Source organism: Callospermophilus lateralis, chromosome 5 (assembly GCF_048772815.1).
Source record: "Callospermophilus lateralis isolate mCalLat2 chromosome 5, mCalLat2.hap1, whole genome shotgun sequence".
NCBI lineage: Eukaryota > Metazoa > Chordata > Mammalia > Rodentia > Sciuridae > Callospermophilus > Callospermophilus lateralis.
Genome location: NC_135309.1, coordinates 103,273,216 through 103,296,924, shown reverse-complemented (window position 1 = coordinate 103,296,924; position 23,709 = coordinate 103,273,216). Strand labels below are relative to the sequence as shown.

General features: G+C 41.9%; 1 protein-coding gene across 1 annotated transcript in view; it reads right to left on the bottom strand.

Moving 5' to 3' along the window:
* Serinc5 (serine incorporator 5) overlaps nt 1-23,287 on the bottom strand; it is a 103,860-nt gene extending 80,573 nt beyond the window's left edge. The window contains exon 1 of the mRNA XM_076857078.2: nt 23,162-23,287. Coding sequence (XP_076713193.1) covers nt 23,162-23,188 — 27 coding nt within the window. The 5' untranslated portion in view covers nt 23,189-23,287. The remainder of the gene's footprint in view (nt 1-23,161) is intronic.
* Between the last annotated feature and the right edge of the window lie 422 nt (nt 23,288-23,709).

Below are 23,709 nucleotides of genomic sequence, written 5' to 3'. Positions count from 1 at the left end.
AAGTTATTAGACTGCTGTAAAATGCTTTGTAAAGTTTACATAAAGCATTTTATGGATCTTGCAACGTTTAGTTTTCTTAAGAGAGTGCACACTTTGAAATGGCTCAGTGTTAGCACCAAAGCTCCCATTTCTCTACAATTTTCTTGTCTTCTACCAAAGCGGCCCTTTGAATAATACTCCCCAATAATGCACAGCCAGCTGGGGCACTCCCACAGAGTCTGAGTTGACAGCTTAACCATCGTCTCAGACACCTCCCCTGCTTTTATGGGTGGCACACTCCTTTTCTCTACTTCTATTCACTTCAGTACTTTAGTTAAGAAAAATTCCCATTTACAAATGTAAATTGTGGACATGTGGATAAAAATAAATTATGCCACAGAGTCATACCAGATGTGCATCAACTCAGTTTCCCTTCTAATGCAAAAATGGGTTAAATCTGTTATCACCAAGCCTACTTCCTAAATACATTTATACACAACAACCTCCCTTCCTCCTTCAATAATATCAAAATGAAAACAATGCTAGAAAATGCAATTATTGGGCTAGGGATATAGCTCGGTGGGTAGAGTGCTTGCCTCACATGCACAAGGCTCTGGGTTCAATCCCTAGTACCATACACACACACACACACACACAAAATCACAGTTATTAACATGGAATTTCATACATTTAGATTTACAAAAATAAGCTTTAAAAATTTAAAGCTTAGAAACCAACACATGCTCATGATAAATTCCAAATAGCACAGCAAGCCATCAAATGAAAAACAAATGCGCCGACATTATCCAGGACCCTCTAATCTCCTTCTTACTCTACTACCATAACCACTTTGTATTTAAAAACTCTGAGAAATCTTTATACATACACAAATATCTACATATATAAATACTTAAGTGTCTTACCCATACACATGGATTCAAAATACACATTATCTTTAACTCCCTTTTTTTACACCACTAATTCACACCATCCTAGCTGTTTCCTCCTCTCTACATACATAAATTAACCTCAATTCTCTTTTTTTTTTTAAATTGTGGAAAAACACACAAAACCTACAATTAGTCATATTTAAATGTCGTGTGCATGTGTATATATGTGTGTGTACAGTACTAAGGGATTTAAATCAGGGGTGCTCAAACACTGAGCTACATCCTCAGACCTTTTATTTTTATTTTGAGACAGGGTCTCACCAAGTTAAGACTGGCTTAAACTTGTAATCCTCCTGCCTCAGCCCCCCTAGACGCTGGGATTACAGGTTCAGGGCCTCAGTTTAGTTTCTAAAAGAAACAGAAGTAGAGATGTAAGAACGTGAACATATTTAATTACAATTCAAAGAGATTATGTCAATTTAAGTTTTTCTCGAAAGGTGAACAAATATCAACCCACAAAAGTGAGTTTTTAAGGGTTGAAGGTGTAGTTTGTGTAAGCTGAGTCATCATGAGGTAGTACCATAAAAAAAAGTTTTTCTATCATCTTGCCAATTCTAGATATTAATATTTTTTAACTTTACCAATGTGATTAGTAAAAATATCTTGTTTTGAATTATATTTATTTAATTATGAATAAGTCTAAGCATTTATTTTTATATCTGTTGGCCATTTGCATTTTTTTCCTACATTGGTCTTTGTCCATCTTTCTACTGCTTACCTTTTCTATTAATTTATAAGTGTACTTGGTATAAATTTTAAAAAGCAGACTTCTGAGCTGGGCGTGGTGGCCCATGCCTGTAATCCCAGCAGCTCAGAAGACTGAGGCAGGATGATCACAAGTTCAAAGCCAGTCTCAGCAAAAGCAAAGCGCTAGGCAACTGAGACCCTGTCTCAATAAAATACAAAATAAGGCTGGAGATGTGGCTCAGTGATTGAGTGCCCCTGAGTTCAATCCCCAGTACCAAAAAAAATCTGTATTGAGTCAGCCAGTGTTCCAAGTACAAAATCCTATGAAGGGAATACTAATGGTAAACCATTTTACAGATGCAGAAACTAAAGGACAGAGAGATTGAGTAATTGATCCACTTACACTGCTGATAAGTGGCAAAGAATAGCTGAGCTCAGGCTGCCTGTTACCAGAACTGGCTCTTTTGTGGGGAAGGGGGTCCTGGGGAATGAATCTGGGCCCTTGCTCTCTCTAGGCAAGAGCTCTACCACTGAACTACACCCCCAGTTCTTTTTATTTTATTTAAGACAGGGTCTAGGCTGGCTTCGAACTTGCAATCCTCCTGTCTTGGCATCCCAAATAGCTGTCATTATTATGGGGAGATGCCTCAGAGGGCACTCTTAAGTCCAAATTTCAAATCAAAAGAGAGATTTATTTACCTGGCCAGGGTCTGTCACCCACCGCAGAGACTCAAGCTCTGTGGGAGGACTGCAGCTTCCTGGTCCATCCAAAGAGAATATAAGCACAAAACCCCAACTCAGTGACTTGCTTATCGTCATGTAAGCTAGCCAATCATAGAAATTAAAACATTGATAAGTGGGACCTATGGGCTCTAGACAGGATTGGAATTTTCCAGTCATCAAGCAAGTAATAAACAGAAGCTAAAATAGCATTAGCTTTGCAGTTCAGTTGACCACAGTCCTGGGTTCAAGCAGGTGCTAAACAGTCACATCCTGAACTTGGGTGGGGGTCGGTGGGGCAAGAATCTACTTCAAAGTCATGTAGAGGGCATTCACATTCAGGACCTAGCTCACCATGACCACCACCGCTGCATCCTTAGCAGGGTACAATTTGTGGGGTACAAAGTACAGAAAAACAATTTTTTTTAATAAGAAAATAGCTTTCATTTCAGTTTCTCAGAAACAGCTCTTGTAACATTGTTTTATAGAAGGCAGCAAAATGGAGTCTTATTCCTGTATATGACAGTTCTTGCTTTATAATTGTCTTACTTCACTTATCAAAATCTTATATCTATAATCAATAATAATCTATAACCTATAACTTACACTCTTATTGATTGTATTTATCAGTTCACACCACAACAGCATTATAGGCATGTACCACTCTGCCTGTCTCAGAACTGGTTCTTAACTATTTAGCCACATTGCCTCTACACTATCTGATCAAAAAGCTTTAAAGATGCACACCAAAAATGTTTAAGTGAATTCTCTTGCTTTTTAAAGCATGTTTTTCTATTTCCAAGTCAAACATAACTTTATCAAGCTTAGTTTAAAAAAAAATATGTGATTCTTCTGGGCAATGTGTGAAGTAAACTTTCTCTAAAGTACAACTTTATATCCTTATGTTAGAGATATAAAGGATATTCTTAAGTGTGTATGTTATGTATGTCAAGGTGGTGCTATGATTAGAAGAATTTATCTTGTCCCCAGCCCCCAATTTAACGTCTGCAGCTCTGGACTACCAGAAGCAGCGTTGGTCTGTTTTCCAGGAGTTCAAAGCTATATGAAGAAATCAACAACCTCATCACATTCTCAGAAGTCTGGTAGGTCCCTGATTATAAAAATGGGGGCAGTGTTTTTGCAAAGACTGATAAGTGCTTCTGGCATCTGGGGGTCAGCAAATATTTCAAACATTAGCTGTCCTTCTTTAGGTCCTTCATAAGAAAGAACCTCTCTACCCAAAACACCAGCAGCACTGCCACTGGGAAACTCCAGCTGATGCGATTCCTCCCCAGTGCTGCAGCTCACTGATAGATTCATAACTTTTTCATTACTCTGTCCTACTTATAACCTAAATAACTTTTTTGATCAGGAGCTCTAGACTTATGTTTACAGTAGCTAATTTTTATTACTCCCCAAGTCTTACAAAAGTCAGGCAAGGAGAATGGAAAGACAATGCTGAGTAGAAGAGGAGGGGTTCTTTCTAATAACTAGGAAATACCCTTCAACCATGCATAAGGAAGGGCAAATGGAATGAGCATCCTGGTTCTTTTCAAACACTTAAGTCCTGCTTTCTATCTGCCATACCACTGCAAGGGGAAAAAAACATCAGAGACAGCTCCACTGGACCTCTAGCTTCCAAGAAATGACAATTCTGAAGCAGCCCGCATCCCTCCCCTCCCCCCATCATAAGGAAATAATTTACTGCTTCATGCTTTTCAAAGCCTCCAGCCAGAAGCCACTGCTGGGCAGAGCGATTTGCATAAAGCGCCTCATTGGTTAACCAGCTGGGTCTAAATGGCCTAATACTCCTTATTCAGCAACCTGCAACTGGCACAAACTACATCCCTGGATAAGAAAGTGTGTTCTTAAAATTGCTTTCTGTAAAATCCTATGATCTGCAGAGTAGAATTTTTTTTTGGGGGGGGGGAGGGCGGAAACTGAATAATTGCTTGGGAGCTTAAGAGAAAGGAAAAAAAACAAAAAAATAATAAACGGATTGTATTACAATCAAATACAATGTAAAAAACAATTTGAGATTCAAACCACAAGACTTTAAAATCCGTAGCTTGAGAGCTCTTTGTTGGATTGCTCCGCAAAGTCAGCAGATATGGTCGGAAAAAGCCCACTATCTACCCACTCACTTTCAATATGTACTGTCAACTGTGTACTGGGGCACTGCAAAATTCAGGAAAACTGGGTGACAGTCCTTGCTGTGCACTGGTAAGCTGTGTGGCCTTGAACAAGGTCCTTTGCTCTGGGTGCATGTTTCTTCCTCAATACTGTAAGAAGAGAGAACATGATACTCCATTAAGGATTCTCCAAGCTGAAGAAGACTGAGTGACTTTCCAGATTCCCAGTACCCCTTGGGCATTCCACAGCCATCTAAGAATGGTAAATCAGGGCCTTAAGCACTGGGAAAATCTCCCCTCAGAAACCTCCCAGGGAGACTTTGTCTTCCTACAACCAAACTCAATGAGTGTGCTAAAAGTTCTAATATTTTAGCTTCCTAGTGAAATTTCTCTTGCTCTGGGGCATAATTCCCTTTTGTTATCATGTCCCAGTTTTCTGTTCATGATTCGGGTGGACACTGGGGACTCTCAGAACCAGAAGCAGGAATGCAACCCAAATGTAGTTTTTAGGACCTAAGAGCCAGAGATGAGGCCTGCCTTCCATGCCACCCCTTTTAACTCAACTATAGAAAAACTACTGTGTCCCTCTCCAGAATATGAGCAACTCATTTCAGCCTTAAAGGGCTAGCAGGAAGAGGAATTAAACCAGAGGTCCCTAAGAATAAAGTAGAGCTGCCCCAGAACACAAGAATTTCCCTCTCTGGAGTTGTTTACTTATTACAGTACAAGAAAGCAGAGCACAATTGGGTCAGAAGAGCAGAAGATCCTTCCAGCACCAACTTTCCAGGATCGGGTCCAAAGGGAGTCGGCTGGGCCAGCTCCAAACCTGACACAGTGAACTAAAGTGTGGCTTGGTCAGTCTTCCAGAAGGAAGTCTGCAAGTCCAAGACTTCTAAGCTTTTCATCCTACAGTTGCTTTGAAAATAGACACTTGTTCCAACAGGAATTGATACGGAAAGCTCTATCCTTGTCCCTGTTGCCAATCCAATAACAAGGACAAGGCTTTCAGAAAAAGGAAAAAGAAGTTTTATTGTTTTGCTAGTAAAGGAAAAAGACAGGGAACTCCTGTCCCAGAGGCTGTGATTCTAACTGACAGGGGTACGGGTGGGTTTTTGAAGAGGGGATACAAAGGCGACACCCCAGCTGTGCCATCAAGACTCATAACTCATTTGTAGCCTTGAAAGACAGCCATTTCTTAGATCCGCAGGTGCTAGCCCTGAAGTCTGGACTCTTTTCATTCCTGTGGTCAGTGAGCCGGAGGGCAGATAACTCAGGGCAGATAATCTGGCCCAGGGTGGGAGGAAGGTTAATCTTGCTTTCCCTGTGGTTAGGAAAGGGGAGAGGGAGAAGGAGGAGGGGAAAACATGTCAGGTAAACGTGTTTTTAAAGAGCATCACAGGCAGAGCAGCAAGGCTCATATTCAAAGCACGAGTGGACCACTGTTACAAACTGACACGTTAGGGAACAATCTGAGCATAACAGGAAGTCCAGTTTTGTCTGTGAGAAACACTATGTGAAAGCAGAAGGCTACCCAGCTGAACTGGGCTGCATAGTAATGCACAAATGCACACAACTTAACAAGTGCATTCAGAGTCACACCAAAATACCACTGGGGGTACGGCCTGCGTCCTTTCAGATCCCCTCCTCCCACCACTTCACAACTTGACAGCTGTAACTTCCACTACCAACTTCCACAAATATACTTCAAGTCTTTTTTCAAAGTAAAGGGACACATTTATCATAGTAGTTATGAATTTTTAACTATTTAACATTTGTAAAACTGTAATACCATTTTTACCATGCTCTTTTTTTTTTTTTAATGTGCTACGAATAAAGAAGTCGAATGCTGTGCCCCTAACTAAATTTTTTCCCGTAAGACCTGTGGGTTTTGTTGTGCAATTTTTCACAATGTGGTAATTTTTAGCATGCACATGTCATGTTATGTTATATAGCAAGACTATTTCCAGGGCTCTAACCTAGAGTAAAAGGCACAATGTACAACAGTTTCATTTTTCTGATACTGGGGGTCGAACCCAGTGACATTCTACCACTGAGCCACATGTCCAGCCTTTTTTATTATTTTAAGAGAGGGTCTCACTAAGCCTCTGAGGGCCTCACTAAGTTGCTGAGACTAGCCTTAAACCTGTGACTCTGCTGCCTTGGCCTCCTGAGTCACTGGGGTTACAGGCGTGTTCCACCATGCCCAGCACTTTTGGAGAATTCTTACATGTGAAAATATTCAATGTTATGTGAAATTGTTAGGATATAAATGAGAACAAACAGTATAATTCCGGTTTATTTTAACACTACAATGAAATACAACAAAGTGTAAGAGGGTTTATTCTCTCTGGGATTACAAGTGATATTTTCTCTTCTGTAGTTTTATTTCCCAAAAGTACATTGCCATGTGCTAGAGTTTATTATACTCACCGTTCATAGCTGGCGCTCAATTCGCTCTATCATCTCACATGCCTCCATGCCTGCCTTCTCCAGGGTATCCCCCAGTACTCAAGAATCTGGAAAGTTAAGCCATACTTCCAGACTTTGCTGTTACGGTACTGACAATTAGCAGCTTTCATTACATTTGGAAGGTGACAAGGGGGTTCAAGTCACTCTCCTGCTGTGGCTTCTCCTGCCAGGCAAGGTCCCTAGGTTACCAGAGACCTAGATAGTTAATAGGGGACCTGACTGATTTCAAAGAGATACAACAAATTAGGTCTAGCCACTCGCCTCAGAAATCACACAGAAAAAATAATGGTGAAAGACAGGAAAGGAATTTAATCAATACAACTATACTGGAAAGACAAGAGGGATCAAGAGCTCCAACCCGTTTCCAGGGGTACTGACATGAGCTTTAGGTTTGAATCAAAGAAGATCTGGGGTGGGGACAAGAGGTATGCACAGCAGGAGTCTGGGTCATTCTGTGGTCTGGCTGATCATTATCTGTTCTGGTCACAGAACAGTCTTTTTGTGTCTAGAAAGTTGATTCTGCTCAAGGGCACTCTCCATTGCTTCCTAGGATGTGTATCTATCTGACCTGGGGCAATTCGGTTCTCCTGAGATGACTGCTCCTGCTTAGGGAGAGGTCTAACCAAGGGGTGATCTGCCTTCAGGGCTCCACTGTTCCTGGGAGGTATAAGGCAATGACTGAAGATTTATAGGCACAACTTGGGGAGATCTGGAACAGGCTTATATAAAAGCTGCCAGTTGAATGACCCTGCAAATCTTGAAAATACTTTTAGTTATCTTAACTTGGAACCTTCACTCTTGAAGGAGGACAAGAAAGGTTAGGTCAATTTAAGACTAATAAACCTGTCATTACAAGTTTTTAGACACATTCCATAAGTGATTAGCATGCCTACATGCAGTGTTGAGCAGGAATCTGACCCAAAGTTTAATGTAATAAAGGAGACAGATACAGAAGGCAAAAATGCTTTTAGTTACCTATTGGCATCTGCAGGCCTTAGTGAAGAGTCAGCACTTTTAGTAAATGTAACCTCTAGGTCCCTGTTGTATTGGAAAAGAAAAGGCAATTGCAGCAACCAGACTTGGAGCTCCTGTGTCAAGCCACCAGCAGTAGACGTCAAGGTGGTAGGGCAGCATCAGCCCCTGACCTCTGGGATCACTTTGTTCTTAAATTCAAGAGCTCCCCAGTGGTCCTCCAGTGCTAGGGATTGAACCCAGAGTCACAAATGATAGGCAAGCATTCTACCACAGAACTACATCCCCAACCATTTTTATTTTGAGACAGTCTTGCTGAGTTGCCCAGGCTGGCCTTGAACTTGCAATCCTCCTGCCTCAGCCTCCTGAGTAGCTGGGATTACAAGCATGTGCCACCATGCCTAGCAGGCCCCCAGGATCTTTGTTCCTCTAGTTCTGCCAATTATTGTTAAACACCTAATTTCTTCCATTAAATCCTCTTCTGCTTAAAATACTTAGAGTGGTCTCAGCTTCCTGCACTGAACCCTGACACAACCGACACCACCACTTCACAGGTCTATAATACCTTTGATCCTGTCAATAATCCTATGAGGAAAGCAAGACAGGAATTCCCCCCATTTGACAAGCAAGGAAATCAAAGCACAGAAAGCTTAAGAACTAGGAACAGCCATGATCCCCCCAATACTGGAGAGGTTCAAAAAGATACACAGAGGAGGGGCATTAAAAGAACATATAAACTTCAGGTGGTGAATACTTTAAAGGCCTCTTATCTAAGAGTTTCTCAGATTCCATAATCTGCTTCAAAAATCAGTAGGCAGGCAGCAAAACCTGGATCTCTTCAAAACTCAACTTACCTCGCCAGAATTTTCCAAAGAATAGAATCCCAGTTAATAATAATCCACAAATTTAGGGGAGAGAGAGAGGAGGAGAGGAAGGATTGTTCAACAAGTAATGACTTACATTATCAGACAGGAGGTCGAAGGTCCGGTGTTTTATTGCACAGTGCAGTGATTATAATTAACATTAACATATATTACAAAACAGAAGAATTTTGAGTGTTCTCACCACAGAGAAATGATAATTTGAGGTGGTGGCTATGCTAATTACCTTGATTTGATCATTACACAATGTATGCACATATGGAACAACACAAGGTCCCCACACATATGCACAATGATTATGCATCAATTAAAAACAGAAACAAAAGATTCAGCAAAATTTAACAGAAAAAAGACAGGAGTATTGAAGAAAAAAGAAGAATCAAGAGGATGGAGGGGCTACCTGTGGACTAAATTTTAGCAGGGTAAGATTTTACAAGGTCACTTAAGGAGTAAAAGATAGGGTATTGCTAAATTGCCCAGACTGATCTTGAACTCCCAGACTCAAGTGATCCTCCCAATTCTGCCTCGATGGTGCTTGGTGCTAGGACTGCAGGTGGTGCCAGTACTGAAGAGCATTAAACTTCAGCATCCTGCAGTCTGGGGGCAGAAGTGTTCAGGCCACTTTTCTATCACCCTTCAAGGACAGGCTCAAACCTCCTTAGGCTCCTAACCTGCTCCTCCTTTTATCTTTTTAAAATTTTTTGTTGTTGTTATTGTAGTAGGTGGACACAGTACCTTTATTTTACCTTTATTTTATTTTTATGTGGTGCTGAGAATTGAACTCAGTACCTCACATGTGCCAGGCGAGTGCTCTGCCACTGAGCCACAGCCACAGCCCTACTCCTTTTATCTTAATAAATAGTAATCTCTCTTCCCTGACTCAAGTTCCTCATCTCTCCAGTACCCAACTTAGCACTCTTACCTTCCAATCCCACAAAAAAAAAAAAAGAGGCTGCCAAAAGCCCTGGCACCCATTGATCTTTCTCTCTCTTGACTTTTGGATGTCACAGAACCAAGCCAGCAGCTCCAGCACCCACACTCAATCTCCAGCTCTTTCCTCTCCAGAAAAACTCTACCCTCACTTAGATTTTCTTTCTTTCCTCGTTCACTACGGGGAATGTCTACTTTTTAAATGAAGGTGTCTCTCAAGGTTCTATGTTCATGTTTTCTTCTTATTCTAGCATTGTTTTCTTGAGGCAAGACGGTTCCTTTGAGAAGCTGAGAAATAGCGTAGAAAAGTGTCCAGAATACCCAAAGACACAACTGGGTGTAACTGCAGGGCTCTGTGAAATCTATAGAGCCCATTCATGGGAACCCACTCTCCACATGCTCACCTACTTCCAAAGGAGGTGTCCAAGCCAAGGACCCCCAGGCTCCTCCCCTTTCCTAAGAAGCAAAAATGGAAAGCTGAGGTGCACAAACCCTCCATCTGATTATAAAGAAATTCTGCCTCAGGGGCCATCTTATACTGCTGAGAAACCCAGAATTAATTCATAAGTTGCTCCAGAGCATAAAAGTGGACCTAGTTACAGCCTTTGAATTATATTATTCTGGGTACCCAATAAATATTTATCAGTTGACATACTGCTTTACGGATTTTGTTAGCTTTAAAACAAAACAACAGCAAGGGCTGGGTTTGTGGCTCAATGGTAGAGCATTTCCCTAGTATGTGTGAGACACTGGGTTTGATTCTCACCACCACACTTAAATAAATAAATAAAATAAAGGTCCATCAACAACTAAAAAATATATACCTTAAAAAAAAACAGCAAATGAAATAGGCAATTATGTCCTAAACCCTTAAGATAACATCAGTAAAGCTGAAGAAAGCTCATAGATATTAGACTCTTCTTATAGAGACCAGTTTCATCACTATGGTTACAAAATACTGCCATTGTTTCCCAGAACACCCCTGGACATCAATGAGCATGAAGTCAGGAACAAAAGACTGAATTCCTCCCCAGTTTTGGTGAACCATGCTCACCAAGGATCAGAGCATTAGGAGATTACTGGGATACAATGCAAGAACAAAAAAACTGCCAAAGAAATTCCACTAAGACCTCATGAACTGTGTTTCAAAATGTAACTAGCCAGTTTATAAAAATGGTAAGTAAACAAACATAAGCCTGATTTTCCAACTCTTTGTAAAAAGCTTTAAGGAGTTGTGTATGGGTTTTTTTCCTACTTTTGTTTTGACTAGACAGTTTTCATGAGAAGAAAAAATGCTGCCTAATCCCTACATACTGTAACATTAGTTCAAACCCACAAAGTGTTTCAAAACTTTGTCTGTGATAAAAACCAATCTAAAGTTTTTCCATAACAGCTGCTTTCCTGAAACATCAGCAACTTTAATCTCATAAGGCAAACTACAGAATAAAAGCCAAAAGTAAAACCCTATTTCCTTTAAAATCCAAACAGATGTTTTATATAATCAGACCAATCCACTATTAGAATGTCTTACACACAGTACCCTAACTCCCAGGTTGTTTTAAAATCATCTAAAACATCATTCATATATATGCGAGAAAATATAGGAAATGTTTTTAAATATATTTTAAATAGGGCTGCAGAGGTTCACTTTGGACTACTTGAGAAACCTAATATTTTGGTATGATCACAGTGGTTTACATCAGTAACTCAATCACTACTGCTCTCAGCACCCAATTATAACCCAAATTCAACTGACAACAGCAGTATGTAATGAAAATTCACTAGCAAGGCTGCTTGACTGTGAACATAAGAGGACACATGATCTTTAGCTATTAAACAGGTGTTCCCACCTTTCTCAAATACTGAAAACAGCTGGGGTTATACCTCAGTGGTAGAGCACTTGCCTAGCATATGTGAGGCACGGGCACTGGGTTCGATTCTCAGCACCAAATAAAAATAAATAAAATAAAGGCCATTGACAACTAAAAGCATATTTTTTTTAAAATACTGAAAACAGCAAACAGCTTGGTCAAGGAATAAAAAAGGAATTGCAACCAACGCCTAATTCTGCAGAAATACGGTCTTAGATGAGGATTTCCTTTTTTTTTTTTTTTTTTTTAACATTTTTTAGTTGATGATGGACCTTTATTTTATTTATTTATATGTGGTGCTGAGAATCATGCCTCACACTTGCCAGGCAAGTGCTCTACCACTGAGCCACAATCCCAGCAGGGTGCCCCCCCTTCCTTTTTAAGGTCAAATTATCATAGAAAAGCCTGCCAAGTGCTGCCACAATCACTGCTCTACCTGTTAGCAGGTAACATCCTGCCCAGGGAGGAAAGAATCTGGGCCATAATGCTCACTGCTCCAGAAATATGTGGACTCAAATTGGTATGAAAAGAGTTTTGTTGGGGGGGAGGGGGGATAGTAGAGGATAGGAAAGGCAGCAGAATACAACAGACTCCAGAATGGCAATATGTAAATCAATGGTTGTGCAACTGAAGTGATTCTGCAATCTGAATATGGGGTAAAAATGGGAGTTCATATCCCACTTGAATCAAAGTGTGAAATATGATATATCAAGAACTATGTAATGTTTTGAACAACCTACAATAAAAATTAATTAAAAAAAAAAAGAGTTTTGTTGTTTTTTTCTTTTTCTTTTTCTTTTGGTAGTTGTAGATGGACAGCATGACTTTATTTTATTTGCTTATTTTTGTATGTGGTACTAAGGATCGAACCCAGTACCTCACTCATGCTAGGCAAGCGCTCTGCCACCGAGCTACAGCCCCAGTCCTGAAAAGAGATTTTAACCAGACACAGTGACACACACCTGTTGGAGGCTGAGGTGGAAAGATCACAAATTCAAAGCCAGAGTCAGCAATTGTACTTCAAAAATAAAAAGGGCTGGAGATGTGGTTCAGTGGTTAAGTGCCCTTGGGTTCAATGCCTAATACCAAAAAAAAAAGAAAAAAGTTTTATTTAAATCCAGCTTTATTGTTTCAAAAGTTCCATCTCTGAAAAGCTCCAGGGTGAGGAAAGCTTTTCAGAAGGGAAGGCATGTATTGGGACAAAAGCCTGGAGTTTCACAGGTTCAGCCCCCTTCAATCCTTGGCTGAAAAGAGTTGGCTGAAAGAGAGTCTCACGGGTCCCTGGAGCCTCCTTATCAAAAGAAGCTAGGGCATACTGGGACCAGCATCTGTATCTCCCTTTTAGATAAACATGTTATCTTTTTAACTCAGAAGAAAAGATATTACAGAGCGCTTTCTTAAGAACTTAGAACACAAAAAGAGAGGATATTAGAGGTGGAGAAATAGATTGGAGAAACAGTTGGAAGTGGAGGGGGGGCTGTCTCCACCCTCAGCATCAGGAAGCCATTCCCAATTTCAGAAGGGGGAGGGGCAAATTCAGACCTTCTCTGAGGGTCCTAAATGTTGATAACATTAAAACACCTAGGAAACTGAGAAATAAACCTTCCAAGTTTCATAGGCCACTCCCAGTCATTCAGTATCTGTGGGAAATCTACTGCCTGTATTTATACAGAAAGGCAGGCGGTGGGAAGCCAGCAAAAGGGCAAGGGTGTTACCTTTTATCTCTTTAGCACAGGATGAGTCAGAGGCTGCCTTCCATTCCCTACAGACTCTCAATCCTCCATGCAGTCCTCACACTCATCTACAGCAGCCCAGAGCTATTTGTCAGCAGGCCCAGGTCAGCTATCAGACAGCCCAAGAAAATAAGTCTGAAGAAACAACCTTCCCACCAGCTCTTCCCACTCCCACCCCCCACACACCCACCCCCACCCCACACCTCATACTGTTGAGGGAAGGGGCAGAGGCTTATCTTTCCAAGACCCTAAACTTGACTACAGCACACAAGCCACCCTTCCAGAATCAGCTCACGGTGAGCCACGTGAGCCAGAGTTCAACATGAGCGGGATCACCACCTGTGTCAGTAAGTAAAGCACGTGTGTGGGTATTTTACCTGTGTTTTATAAAAATGAATAGAAAAATAAGTGTCCCGTAGTAATGATAAAAATCACTGAATTCAAACTTAATGCATCTGAAACAAAGAGGAGCACCATCAAGCAGGAAAAAAATCAGAAAAACAGCAATTCAAATACCACTGGACAGATGGTAACTGTGTACACAGCTGTAAAGAAAAAGATCAAAGTTGAAGAAAAAGTTGAAAATGAGTGAAATATATTATAAATGACATTTAAAGGGGTGTGATTAGACATTTTCACAGTATTTTAGCGTTTGGGGAATAGAAACACTCAAACCTATTAACACATTAACCCATTAACTGAATTACAAACGTTCAACTTTAAAACCTCCAGAGAAATCTGGTTTGAAGGTACCACTATTTACATCCGAATGTAAACCCAAAAAGCATTAATGGCTGCAAATTAGTGGTTGGAGCATGTTAAAAACTTTTGTGGTTAAAAAAAACTTCTGCGGTCACCCCAATAACTCAAAGAGTGGGATCAAATACAGCACCTACAATATAATCCCAATTTTGCAAAGTAAAATCACATATATTAAATTTAAATGACTGAATATAAAACATCAAAATGTGGTTCTCTATGTAGTAATAAATGTGGTTTTCCCTGTTTCATAAATACCCCACATTGTTCATAAAAGCATCAGTGATGGAAAGAATGAATTTCTATGCCTGGATCTCTTCCAAGGATAGAAGCAACATGTGACAGGAGGACCTAACATTTCCAATCACTATCAACAAGAGCAGTAGGAAACAAGGGTTCTGTAACCAAAAGTCCTCAACAAGCCTGTATTTATACAGGTTGTATTATACACAGTAAATACAGACTCAGCCCAGGAGAAAAGATCCAACATACCCCTGCAATACACAGGACACACTTCCAATTCATCCCATGACCAAGCCAGGTGGTGTGGACAGGTCTAGTGCAAGGACTCTTAAGAGAAAGCTCATTCCTGGCGTTAGAAATATCCAGGTGCTGCAGGAAATCAAATATGGGCTTGGAAGTGGGTGGGCAAGGCAAAAACTGTACTTCTACAGAAGGGGGTGCCTCCAGAAGGAATCTGGTGTGCAAGCATACCTGGGGAGTCAGTTTGCCTGCTTTTATCCCTAATGAAGTGCTACTCCTTGTTCTGATAGGAAGAGTTCAGGGTTACAATCTACAGATTAGCTAATTTAAAATTGGGGAGGGCTACAGTTGTGACTGGATGCATGTCAGAAAATTTTTATATGACTATATTCTGACCACATGGTTTCCTAACTTAAAATAGTTCCATTATACAAGGTGAAATTACAGTAAACATATTTTTGTGTTACATTACAGGTTTAACTTTGATAGAAAACATTAATATTATATTGGGGAAATATTTCTTGAACTGGGCCTTGAAAACAAAGATTGGGGTTTTACTAGAAAAGACGAAAGGACATTTCAAGGGTATCCTTGTTATCATGTGGTGTTAATTTACTTTTCTTTTTCTTTCTTTCTTTTTTTTTTTTTTTTTTTTGTACTGCAGATTGAACCCTGGGGCGCCTCACCACTGAGCGAACCCTCAACCCTTTCTATTCTTTGAGACAGGGTCTCACAAAATCACTGAGAGTCTTGCTAAATTGCTGAGGCTGGCCTTACCCTTGCCATCCTCCTGCCTCAGTCTCCTGAGTCACTGGGATTATAGGCATGCACCATCATGCCCAAAGTAATTTACTTTTTTATAAGTCTTCATGGACATGCATATGGAGTTTTAAGCTACAATCTGAACATACTCAATCAATTGCCCTGAGAGGGGATATCCACTCTAGCTAATATCTCATTGAAAGGCCATGCTCTAAACGAGTCTTTGCGTGGAGTTCAGTTGCCTCCAACTCAGATGATGCCAGAGGTTTTGTGAATTGGCATAGGTGAGAAATGATAAGGATTGCAAGAATTCTCTATGCACACACTTTGTTCAAACTCCCACACTAAGAGACTCAGTCAGACTGCAACAGGGTTCCCCAGCCCTGACCCAGCCTCCTTTAGAATCCCAGTTTGGAAAAGCTCAGGGATGTCAGAATTTACTGTTTGTTTTAGCCAACACCTGAAGATAGGCACCTAACCTTCCTTTCTTAGAGTAATTACTAAAAAGAACTTACACCTATGAATCCTTCCCCAGTTTCTCTGAGATATATATGTACATGGATTCAACCAAACAACTTTCAAAAATAAAAAACTAGGCATGGTGATACATGCCTATAATCCCAGCAGGTGAGGAGGCTGAGACAGGAAGATCACAAGATCAAAGCCATCCTCAGCAATTTATCCAGGCCCTAAGCAATTTAGCAAGACCCTGTCTCTAAATAAAATATACAAAAGGGCTGGGAATGTGTCTCAGAGGTTAAGGACCCCTGGATTCAATCCCTAGTACAAAAAAAAAAAAAAAATGGGGGGTGGGGGGAATGTGTTTATACTGAATACACACAGACTTTTATTTGTTTATCTTTAATTATCTTTTGGTACTGGGAATTGAACCCAGGGATGCCTTACCAAGTTACATCTCCAGTCCTTTTTACTTTTTTATTTTGAAGACAGGGTCTTGATAAATTGCTGAAGGTCTCACTAAATTGCTGAGGTTGGCCTCGAATTACAATCCTGCTGCCTGGGCCTCCTAAATCCCTGGGATTATGGGTGTCTACCATCGTGCCCAACAAGTGCAAACTTTTCTTGCTGTTATTTCCTAAAAAATATAGCATGTCAAGTATTGACATAGCATTTACACTATATCAGTGAATTAGGTATTGTAAGTAATCTAGAGATGATTTAAAGTATATGGGAGAATGTGCATTGATTATACGTGAATACTGTGCCATTTGATATAAGAGAACTTGAGCATCTGCAGACTTTGTTAAGGAGAGGTCCTAGAACCAATCTCCATGGATACCAAGGGACAGGGATAATGCTACAAAATGTCTTTCTCAAGGACCTAAAAGCAGGTTGGGAGTGCAGCTCAGTAGCAGGGCACTTGCCTAGTATGCAAGAGACCCTGGGTTCAAATCCCCAGCATCAAAAAAAAAAAAAAAAAAAAAAGAAGAAGAAGCTAAAAATCATTCTTTTAAAATGTAATCAACAAGGGTGGAGCTCCTATCTCCCAGTCTCTAAGCACAGAATCCTAACTTTGATCAGATCCAGCTAACAGACACAGATGACTTAATCCCATTTGCACTGACCAACCTTTAGTAACTTTAACTTTTCACTTCTTGGGCTCCACCTGAGTCCCACTTATTCCCTCCCTATTCCCTTCTCTTCTCCCTTTAAAAGGCCTACTTACTTTTGCACAAAAAGGATGGAGCTCTCAGTTCTTTACCCTATTGTTACAATATTTTATTGTTACTGAAGAAAATATTTTTATCCTTTAACTAAGGTCCTTCTTTGTTTATCCTTGACAATGGATAGTCCTTGGTAGTATTCAAGGTTTTGTTAATTAATACAATAGACATCAGAAGTGGGGTTTCATTGGGGAAATCTCAGTGATCAAGAAATATGAGGCAGGGTATGTTAAGCAGTGCACACTGTAATCCAGCTATTCAGGAAGCTGAAACAAGAGGATCACAAGTTCGAGGTTAGAGGCTAGTGTGGGCAACTCAGCAAGACCCCTTCTCAAAACAAAAAGGGCTAGAGTTGTAGTTCAGTGGCAGAGTGCTTGCCTAGCATGCTTGAGGCCCTGGATTTGATCTGTGCCCAGGTTGTTGTTGGTGGTGGGTGTCTATGATCTGTTGGAAATACCTGCAGCTGGGCATTCCTGCCCTTGCCTGGACTGGCTATGAGACAGATTGAGTCTTCACTCTGAATGGCAACCATGGGCTGATCTATCCACGTGGTCCTTCCTGTTGGAACCGCAGTCTTAGTTGCCTGAGTCCACCCAGAAAGTTAGCCAAGTCCTTACTACTAGAATACTGGCACATCTATTACAGCTGAGCTTTTCATGCAAGATACCTGACACAATACTAAGAGTAAAGAACTGGAACTACACGAAGCCTCAGAACAGACTACATGACTTCTGTGCATGCTTACCAATAAATGTCAGTATGTACAGTAGAATTTGGTCTGTAACTTTGGCTTTTATAACCTGGACCAGGTATGAGGAAGAAACTAAACTCCATTATTGGCAGCCAATAGTATCTACCAAGAAAGCCTTATTGTTACATACTCAAAACTGCCAAAAGTCCATTTGAAAGTTATTCATTTATACTGTAATACTAGACTGATATTCCTAGAATAATAAGGAATATCAGTCTAGTACAGAGGTGGCCCACTTAATCTAGGTGGACCAGGGTTCAAAGGCCTGGCTGCCCCACTATGTAACAGCCATCAGTTAATTCATTTCTCTGTACTTCAGTTACCTCACCTGTAAAAGGAGGCCAAGTAGAACATAACCCATCTCATCAGGTTGTTATAAAGAACAAAATATATTTTTGTAAAAAATATATCATAGAGAGTAATAAAAGAAATTTTAGCTATCATCATCATCATCATTTCTTATATGTCTGCAGTAAACCATGCTAAGCTTTATTTTCAAATTGCCTCTGAAGGGTGGTCTAGACCTTTTAAGTACACACCTCTTTTTACCTCTGAGACTATATACTGTCCTTTTCTATAGCTAGCCTCCCTGGCTAACTAGCTCAGAAGTTAGAAAAGCAAAGAAGCTCTTTATCACCCTCTCCCAACAGTGTTCCATACCCAAGTGTTGAATGACCACTCCCCTGTCATTTGGGCATCCATTGACATCCATTAACCAATGGCCAAAGCAAAACCTAAGGGAATATCAGAGTAGTTGCAAAAAGAAAGTAAGATGATCTGGAGATGGTCCTGGCACAGACAGGTAGTGACCACCAGTAAACAAATTCAGAGGTTCCTTACACTACAAAGAACCCTGTAATAGAGATTTTATTATCACATGTAGTAATCATAATAACCCTAAGAAGTATGATTACACCCATTCTACAGAGGAGGAAAACTGATGTTAGAGAGAGTAAGTGACTTGTCCATAGATATGACAGCTCTTTGTCCAGATTTCCCAATTTGAACCCAGCACCATGGCTGGGGCTCAGCAGTAGAGTATCTGCCTGGGATGCGTGAGGTCTGAGGTTTTATCCCTAGCACACCCTCCCCCGCAACACCCCCCCAAAAATGCCAAATTTCTGCCTCTGACCTCAAACTTCTCTCTCTGACTTAAATGTCCAACTGGTGATTTGCTGTCTTAGTCCTTTCTCTGTTGTGATAACTGAGTACCTGAAACTAGGTAATATATAAGAAAAAGAATGTTTCTTAAAGATCTGTCACCTTTTCAGTTCTTCTTGCAGCATCATAACATGGCAGAAGGCACCATATGCTGAGACAGAGCAAGTGTGCCAGGGAAAATTAAATTTTCTAATAAAACCACTCCCTCAATAACCTATTCATGGATTAATATGCTCATGAAGGCAGAGTCCTGATGATCCAACCACCACCCCCAAGGTCCTACCTCCAAATGTCATTAATATATGAACTTGACTATTTAGTTTCTAACACATGAAATTTGCAGAACACAATTTTACCACAATACTTGCCATCACCATCTAATTTATAATAGAAATCTCAAATATAACAAAATCCTAAGAAAACTACAGGTTTTCTTGGCTAAATGTCCATCTCCCTTTCAGTCTGCTACTTCACCTCAGTAAATGGTATCATCTACCCAGTTCAAACACCCAATCTTTCTCCTTCGCACACCCCACTCCTAATCCATGCTCCACCTTTAAACTCCAGCTCTACCTCTATGAAATGAAAATATGCCTCACTCCTACAGCCAAAGCCTAAATTAAGGTACCATGCTCATTCCCCTTAGACTACAGTAACAGCAGATTGCCAGGATTCAAGCTCCATCAGGAAGGGATTTCTGCTTGCTGTTGAAGCCTAGAACACTGCTTGCATATGCAAGGTAACTGCTAAAGAACAGTCACTGAACAAACAGCTCAGACTATTCTCCCTACCTCCCCTCCAGCCTGATACAGTCCAGTCTTCATACACCCAAAGGGATCTTCAGAGTGTAGACTGAACCACAGCTCACCACCCCCACAGCTTCCCATTGAAGCCAGAATAAAACCTAAATTCCAATCCCACTGAGGCTTGTTAGCCACTAGGCAGGAACTTTTGGGAGCAAACACTTGTACGTGTTGTGAAGAAGCTGTGGCCCCTTTAAAATGACTACTGAGCTGGGTGGCACCAGTTCTGCAATCCCAGAACTCAGTACTTGGAGAAGGCTAAGGTAGGAGTATCACTTAAGCTCAAGAGTTCAAGAGCTGCCTGGGCAAAGATTGATACTGTCCCTTCTTCAGGACTTTTTGTTTGTTTCGAATAAGGTTCTCCAGCCTGGGACAGAAGCTCACAGCTGTGATCTCAGCTACTCAGAAGGCTGAGGCAGGAGAATCACAAATTCCAGGCCACTCTGAGCAACTTAGCAAAATCCTGTCTCCAAAAAATAATAAAATATTATATAATAACATCAAAACATTAAATAAAAATAATAAAAAGGCTGGGGAATATAGTTCAGTGAAAAAGCACCCGAGTTGAATCCCCAGTTCCCAAATAAAAAACAGATAAGGCCCTGAGGAAAAAAAAACAACACAGGAACTGGATCAAACCAGCCCAAATCACCCACCTACTCTTCTAGTTGACCTAGAGTAAACTGTGCTTATTATAATTTCATTATAATGCTAGATTTTCTGACCTGGAAGCGTTCCCACTGGCAATCTTTGAACATGCCATGTATGAAGAAGCTTGATCTCAAACTGAGTACATCAGAACTGTGCCCACCTCTACTTGTAATGACAAGTCTTTCCAATATGAATATGCATAAGTCTCCCCAATGAAATCCCCTTGCTTCCTTTGGTCGGAGACACACTGCTTTGGGAATTATCCCAGTGCTCTCCTTCCTTACTACAAATAATAAACCTCTCTTCACACTTTAATCTTGTGGTTGTGTTTATTAGCTATGTTCTTACCAAGAAGTGCTATCCATTGTTCTATTACAGGCTCTTAGTCTCTCTGGACTGGCCCACCTCTCAGATCTCATTCAGCCCCTCTTTAATTCCTTGAACACCCTGGAAGACTCCTTACTCAGATCCTACTATGGGTGCCTTTCTTCACTTGTCAATTCAAGGGGCATCTTAGACTCCTCTACCAACAACTCTTCCAAGGCCTTGTTACAGGACTAGTGAATTTATTGTTCCATTGTCTCTCTCTCTCTCTCTCTCTCTCTCTCTCTCTCTCTCTAACACACACACACACACACACACACACACACACCACTGAGAGCAAAGATGTCTGTTTGTCTTACTGTTTTCCTGGCACATAGTAGGTGCTCAAACAAACAATTGTTTGCTTTGTTTTTTGGGGGGTGGGAGAATCAAATCCAGAATTTCTTGAATGCTGAGCAAATCACTCTACCACTGAGCTAGACTCCCTCACCCTCCAGGTAAACTACTACTTTTTTTTTTTTTTTTTTTTGTAGTTGTAGATGGACAGAATGCCTTTATCTTACCTATTTTGATGTGGTACTAAGGATCGAACCCAGTACCTCACACATGCTAGGCAAGTGCTCTGCCACTGAGCTATGACCCCAACCCCAGGTACACTTCTTGAAATCGTGCTCACTGCATTGAAACCTACCATTATGATGCCTACAGCAGTACTGAGAAAGCAGAAGTTAACTTTCCTGTGATGAATGACAAGGATTTGGTTCTTTCCAACATCACGAATAGGGGTATTTTAGAGACAGGTCACTAAATCCTGGCAAAGTATCAATCATACCAACAAATTATTTTACAATACCCATTTGATTACTGTTAATAATTTTCAGAGCCCTAAATTGAGCACTGGGTATCACTGAAAGATCCTCAAGAGGTTTTTAAGCAATCAGATGGATGCTCCTAAATATATATAATTACCACATAATGAGAAGCATTATATCAAATTGGAGAGAACATACCTCAAAACAACAAGAATAAAAGATCTGCAGGGAGCTGGTGGTATAGCTCAGTGGTAGCACTCACCTAGCATGTAAAAAGCCCTGGATTAGATCCCCAGCACCCCAAAAAGAAAGGAAAAAAAACCTTGAAGTTTTCTGAAAACAAATTTTGTCTTAGTCTCAAAAGCCCTGGGAGCATTCCTGTGCTCTCTCTTCCCTTGCCTGTCTATTACAGGCTCGTAGTCTCTCTAGACTGGCCTAAACAAAAAAGTCATTTTGCTTAAAGTCAAAAAGCCTCAATTTCCTCATCTCTGAAAATGCCAACTTGAATGCATGCCAAACACAGTATTAGACCTCAGAAACCAAGATAACGCCACATGGCCACTCCAAAGAGGACGGATTATTTGCCCCTATAATCGGTGGGTTACAGAAACCCACAGCTTAACCCCTGCATCACTTACAGCTTTGCCTGGATTGTCCTGAAGTTGAATGTAAGCAAGAACACTCCTGCACCTGAATGCCTGACGGCCCCCACAGACTCGTTTTTAAAATACACCATTAAAACCCCATACAGAAATACTGACTACATGAAACTCCAAATTTAGAAGGTTTTACCCACTTCGTTTTTTCTAACCCTACAGAAAGGAATGAAATTAGCATCGAAGAGCTAAAATCTACTAATTCTGCCCTGATGCTCTACGAACTGGTAGGAGACGCCTATGCCAACTGGACATATATGGCTTAGATACCAGGGTTTTAATAAGCGAGATTAAGGAACAGGTTCAGGCAAGTTGAGCTACAAAGAGGGACGGGAAGGCTTGCGTCCTACTAAAGGAGTCGGGCTAGAGCCCAGACAGGGCTGGGTCGGAACACTCAGGAAGCTGAGCAGAAGCTGAGCAGAAGCTGAGCAGAACCTTCCCTGAGCCCAGACCTGAGCCTTGGGGTTTGGAATCAGGCTCGAGGCATTCTCAACGGTACAGAGCCCAAGTTCTAGGGCTGGCGATGCCAAACACAACCTGCCTGAACTGTTTTGACTAGAGTTTCCTTCAAAGTAAGGGGAAGGAGATGTTATGCAAATCCCGGTCTTTTCCTGAGTTCACCCGACAGACAGAACCCGGAGGGCTGGAGCTCGGCGCCACTAGCCGGTGTCCTACACGGGATTTGACACATCTTAGGAGACGTCGGATCCCGAGCGAAACCCTGAATACCCCGCCCCACGCGGAATCCCGGAGGCCGTGCGGGAAGATCTGGGTCGCCTCTCGGGCTTCCCCACGGTCCTTCCCGCCAGCCCGCTGAGCATCTAGCTCGGCCCGAGACGCTCACCCAGGCAGCGCGGGGTCAGCCCGAGCACACCACCAGCCCCACCTACGGCCGCAGCGCCGGACGCTCACACAGACCAACCCAAAGCTCAAAGGCTCCTGGCCGGGTCCACCGATCTGACAGCCCCTCTGGCGCCCGGCCTCGCTCACCTGGCCCGCACAGCACCGAGCAGACATCGCGGCGGCCGACGACCACGGGGGCGCTGCCCGCTCGCTGCGCCACTCAGGCCCTCCTGGCTCGCTCGCCACACGAGCGCCGCTCTCCGCACCCACTCACGCCTGCAAGCCAAGCAGCCTCAGCTGAGAGCTGGGCACCGCGGCCTGGGTAAAAACAACCGCCGCCAAACCCCGCCCCGTGGGCAGGCCCCGCCTCGGCCACACCCCGTGCCCGCCCCTTCCCGGGCGCCGGGCGGCGGAGCAGGCTCGCCCTGGGCTCGCACTTCCGCTCGCGTCAGGGGCTGAGTGGTAGGGGTCACTGGTCCTTGGGCCGTGGGGCTCCCACCCTCCGGACCTGGTGAACCATCCAAGCCTTTCCCGGCCCCTAGCTGGGGAGGGCGCAGCGCCTCTTCGCCTCTGCTTGGGTGGTTACTGACTCCAGTAGAGCTTGCAGCCATCCTCCAGTGTTATGCCCTGATCCTGCCCAGTGGAGATTCTCTGTTGCGCTCTGCCTAGCACCAATGGAGACATACACGAAGTCC